This window comes from Gymnoscopelus microlampas (genome assembly GCF_963454915.1).
Source record: "Gymnoscopelus microlampas genome assembly, chromosome: 9".
NCBI classification, from domain to species: Eukaryota; Metazoa; Chordata; class Actinopteri; order Myctophiformes; family Myctophidae; genus Gymnoscopelus; species Gymnoscopelus microlampas.
In genome coordinates this window covers 46,834,409-46,839,760 of record NC_139946.1, presented here as the reverse complement: position 1 = coordinate 46,839,760, position 5,352 = coordinate 46,834,409, and the positions used below count along the sequence as shown (strand labels likewise).

The 5,352-nt window shown below is 38.7% G+C and overlaps 1 protein-coding gene across 1 annotated transcript; it reads right to left on the bottom strand.

Annotated features, from left to right (window-relative positions):
• Window positions 1–475: 475 nt before the first annotated feature.
• LOC311051567 (uncharacterized protein) lies at window positions 476–4,884 on the bottom strand (the record flags this gene model as incomplete). Its single annotated transcript, XM_084066146.1, has 6 exons — window positions 4,477–4,884; window positions 3,990–4,175; window positions 2,317–2,483; window positions 1,410–1,452; window positions 929–1,021; window positions 476–582 (listed from the first exon to the last, which is right to left on the bottom strand). The coding sequence occupies exons 1-6, from the start codon at window positions 4,763–4,765 to the stop codon at window positions 476–478; spliced, it is 885 nt and encodes a 294-aa protein (XP_083922272.1). The 5' UTR covers window positions 4,766–4,884.
• Window positions 4,885–5,352: the final 468 nt, after the last annotated feature.

Here is a 5,352-nt window from a genome sequence, read left to right as displayed (position 1 = left end):
AAACTAATCTGCTATAATAAAAAAAGACACATCACATCACAATTGAATTATCATCACAATCTAAATATTAAGTTATTTGGTCAATATTGTGATATTAGATTTTGCCCATATGGCCCAGTCCTTGTGGGGAATTTGTGGGAAAAGCTAATAATCAGGCAGACACACTGACAACCACCAGAGAGCCATGTGTCACAATGATCTGAGGCAGTTAGTGCTAGATTAGATGGACCAGAGGGAGGGGAGCACTTGTTTTGTTTCACTCTCAACTTATTAAAGGACACTTTACATGTATGACAGAGGTAGGACTTATAACTCTATGGGTAAGACCCATGCACAGCACACAAAACCTAACAAAGGAGCCTTACATCGTGCAATTATTACTGTATTGTGTTTAGTACACATTTTTCAGCTATTTCAATTATTGTTTAGTTTTTTTGGTTTGTTTGTTTTATATAGATGTATATAGATATATAGATTAGATGTACCTGAAGTCTTTGTCTTTACTTTTGGAGCCCTTGGGCCGGCCTGCCCTCTTCCTCTTGGACTTGTTGTCACCCTTCACTCCCATCAATGAATGAACCTCTGTACAGAAAATGATACACAATCCAATGCAACTCTCCAAATATTAACCTTTAGCTCATGCTTCAATAGTGGTATATTTATGAATGATAACTATAAACACCACCATAAAATTGTCATCCATTAGTAATGGATAGTTTGATGCTAAAATAGAATAATAGCAAAATGTCCAGAACCAAATCAATGCTTGACATCTAAACCCTTTAAAGTAAGGCCTGACAATCTCTATTATTGTTCTATTCTTTCTTTTATCCTTAGATAGTAAAGCAGATATACTTATATTCAGAAATACATAAAATAATATTAATAATAAGAATAAGGAGAAGAGTACATATTTTGTCTCCATTACCGTCACTGGGCGCCTCCTGCAGTTCAGAGGTGGTAGTTCGGCCCCTCTTTTTAACAGGGTCTCCATCAGTGGAGGACTGTCGCTGCTTCTTGTCTAATGGAACACACACAAATTATTCTATTTTTAATGTCATTATAATATATAATAATAGTTAAGTGTGTTTGGTGTTTGGGATGGGTAATGCAGAACAGGGTGTAATGAAAGATTAATTGTGTTGATTTGATTTGATCATGTTGACATCATCAGATTGTGTAATTCATCTGCTTTAGTATTCAAGACTTTTCACTTACAATATTACATTTACATAATATTACATTTCATTTACAATAAATAAATGATATAATTGTTGCTGTCGGGCAGAAACCTTGTATCTCCATACTGTATCACATCTGTTTGCCTTTTTCCCCTTTTTTATACCATGTTGTATCACAGTGTCACACAAAAGAGTTAAAAAAAACTACAGATAGTGCTATATTTTTACCTGTATGGATCCTCATGTGCTTCTTCAGATTTCCATTGAAGCTCTTTTGACAAAATGTACAAGTGAAGGGCTTTTCCCCTGTATGAGTCTTCATGTGTGTCTTCAGATGATCCATTCGAGCAAAGCCCTTGGCACAAACTGTACAAGCAAAGGGCTTTTCCCCTGTATGAGATCTCATGTGCATCTTCAGACGATCCATTCGAGCAAAGCCCTTGGCACAAACTGTACAAGTGAAGGGTTTTTCCCCTGTATGAGATCTCATGTGTCTCTTCAAATCACCCATTTGAGCAAAGCCTTTGGCACAAACTGTACAAGTGAAGGGCTTTTCCCTTGTATGAGTCAACATGTGTGACTTCAGATGATCCATTCGAGCAAAGCCCTTGGCACAAACTGTGCAAGTAAAGGGCTTTTCCCCTGTATGAGATCTCATGTGTATCTTCAAATCACCCATTTGAGCAAAGCCTTTGGCACAAACTGTACAAGTAAATGGCTTTGCCCCAGTGTGAATCCTCATGTGTCGTTTTAGATACCTCATTTGATCAAAGCCTGTGCCACACTGTGTACAATTAAAACGTTTCTTCCCTGTGTGACTCCTCATAGATGTAGTTTGTTTTAATGATTTCAGGTCCTGGGACAGCCGGTTGCTCAAAGACGATCTTTGTTCTTCCAGATGTTGTGTCTTGTGTGATTTCACTGTGTTTAAAACTGACTGACCTTGCCTAGTCTCCTCCCACGCATCACTGTCTTCAGTGTCAGATTCAGAACAGTGTGAAGAGAGGAGATGGCCATCACTAGTTGTTTGTGATGTTCCACAGTTCTCTACATCAGCTTGTGTTTTCAAGTGTAGAGTTGAGGTGATGGCTAGAGGCTCTGTCTCTCTGTTTTCATCATCATCTTCATGTTTTACTGCTAGTAATGTCAGCGTTGACCCAGCAGCCTCCTCTGGTCTTTGAGGTAGCTCCTGCTGTTCCTCTTTGATCTGTGGAGGCTCTGTTTCCTCCTGAATCAGACTAGGATTCCTCTCCTGCTGTTCAGTGGAAACCTCCTCTTTACACACAGGGAGGTGCAGGAAGTCTAGACAAAAGATAAAATGAGAGTAAACCACCAGACTCATTTTAGGTCACAATCTGATTGGGAAAAATTAAACTTTTTAGGACCACTTGTGTATGCTGTAGGAGTACACATGTAAAACAGCATCTGAGACACTAAGATATGGTGTCTCTGACAATTCTTGGACAGTATATTTCACTGCAAATAAAATGATATGCGTTTTGGTAAATTATGTTCCTATTTATAAAATTGACGATAAAGTAGCTTATGCTCTAGGAGTGGCCGGATGATTTGATTGACAATCGCCTTCATTTACTGTCTGTAAAAAAACAGGGGTGTGGCTTAGTCCATTATTTTTTACATTCTATGCTTGAACCTTAATTCACAAAAAACATCTGTTTGTATATCGATACTTGTGCCTGATCCACCACTCATTAGCTCTCTGACATTAAAAGAACAGCTGTCATTACGCACTGTTGTTAATAGGCTAAAGACCATTATGGACCAGGCTATCAAGCTGCATGCAGACCTGGAAACGATTCTGAAATGTACGTTTCAGCTGTGATATTTTGTCCATGTTGTAAATATTCCCATGAGCAACACACACAGACTGCAAAGAGCGGAAATGTCTGGGTTGGCCCAGGAAACAGAGCTAATTTAATTTGAAAGGCACTAATGCTGTCGTAGTATTCTGTAACGACTCTGTTGCAGCCTTACATGTTAACATTAAACACATTTAAATGATCTATTATATGCCCCAAAAATGTAAGCTCATGAAGCCTGTCTGGGTCATCCAACTCTGCCACTGGCTTCCCTTTCTCATTAATGAGCAGTTCAGTTTCTGCACGTAATATTAAAAGAAAAAGAAAATAAGCTCCTCTGCTCAACCAGTGGACTTCAGTGTGGTAGAGTATGTTTAATAAAATCAATTATTTGGATTACTACGAGGCTGAAGAACATATTGTTCCTTGTGTCTAATTATGTAATTGGAGCTCTAATGGTGCTCAATAAACACAAGTTAAAAAATAAAAGGACACAGGTATGTGGGGATGTTTGCTTTTTGCAGTGGAGATTAGTGAACTAATTTTGTTTTCACAATAAATCATTTTGAGAAATGCACTTCACCTCCTCTATAAGTGACCACACTCATTTACTGTAAACTAGAGTGGCAACCATATTTAATACAACACTGTATTGAAACTTAACCACATGAACCAAGGCATCCCTATGCTGTACATGTCATAATAGGCAAACATTAGTCGAAACTAAAGATCTGCAAGCTCTGACGTATTATCTATCCTATTAAAAAAGGATAGATACCTGGGAGACCCGGTCAATGATGTATAAGGTCCATGTATATAGGGTTTAAGTGGTTAAATTGTGAATGTGACAAACACCTTGAAACTTGAACTTGACTTTGTTTCTGATCCCACACCCATCTGACCTAACAGCATCTATGTGCTGCTAGTGATGTTTTTGGAGTTAGTCTTGTTAGATTAGAACAGATAAAGTGATATTTTATGTTGTTACCTGAGAGAGTGTCAGAGCTCGTACTGTGTAGTAATGTTAATGTTGACACATCAGCCTCCTCTTCCTGTTCCTCTTTAATCTGTGGAGGTTGTGGTTCCTCCTGGACCATACTGGGGCTCCTCTCCTCATGTTGTGGAGCTTGAGGTTCCTCCTGGACAAGACTGGGGCAGCTCTCAGGGGAAACCTCTTTACAAACAGACAGAAGGAGGAGAGGATGTAGCATCAGATTCAGCAGAACTACAGATTACTTAGTAAAAGTATTTAGTTACTGTACTTTGAAGCATAATGTGGCTGAGGACATGTTATGACATTGAGTGATTGAATAAAACATAAATAAACAAATGGATGGATGAATTTATTCTCTCTTTGAAGTGATGGACAAACTGCAAACAAAACTCATCTGTTAACTTAGCTATAAGTATCTTAGCTATGAGTATGTACAGTCCAACAGTGGTAAACATGTGGTATAAATGCAGCATTAACAAACCTGCTCTGTGTAGTGTGATGTGTGGCTGTAGCATCACGTGCAGCAGTTTGTTTTCTCTTTTCAGCAGAGTTTCTAGTGTCTCTATCTCTCTCTGGAAGAGGTTGCACATGAACTCTGCAGCCGCACTGAGGCGCTCCAACACAACCACTCTGACAAGCTTCACACAACAAACATCACCACGCTGTTTTTCCACAACACACAATATCTCCTCTCCCACCGACGTCAGCTGTTCATTTATCGACAGCCGTACAGACTCTATTTGAGACATTTTACGTCGTTTATCACACATTTTCACCACGACGTTTCTTCTACAGCGCAATATATTATTATGCAACTATGTTCTGCCAAGTCCCAGAACCTAGTCACCATTCGGTACGCTTCTACATAGAGGTTTATAACTCTATGGGTTCACGTTCAGCGACATGAAAACAGTTGCAAAACATGCAATTACTTCCGGGTCAAAGTGTTTTAAGCATGCGCAATAAAGGATCCAGACACTGTTGCCTCAATGCCTTTCGCCCCCTGGTGGAGGAGGTGTGTAACTGTCACTGACTACGATTACATTAAATTAGATAGATAGATCAACATCACACAGTCTAACAGATTTAACGGATATATTAAATAAAGGTATAATATAAGTATACATGTACAATATATCAACAATGACAGATCACCAGTGATTGTAAATTGATTGAATATTAAAAGATATGTAGGCTACATTGTACAGACTGTCAACAGTGAATAGGTATGAGACTGATTTGCATCTATGACATTTAATGACATGGCCAAAAGGGACATCAAGTTGAAAGTGGTTCAGTACATCAAGGAGATGAGTGTAGTTAAAGTGTTTATTTAAACAGACATGATAAAAACACC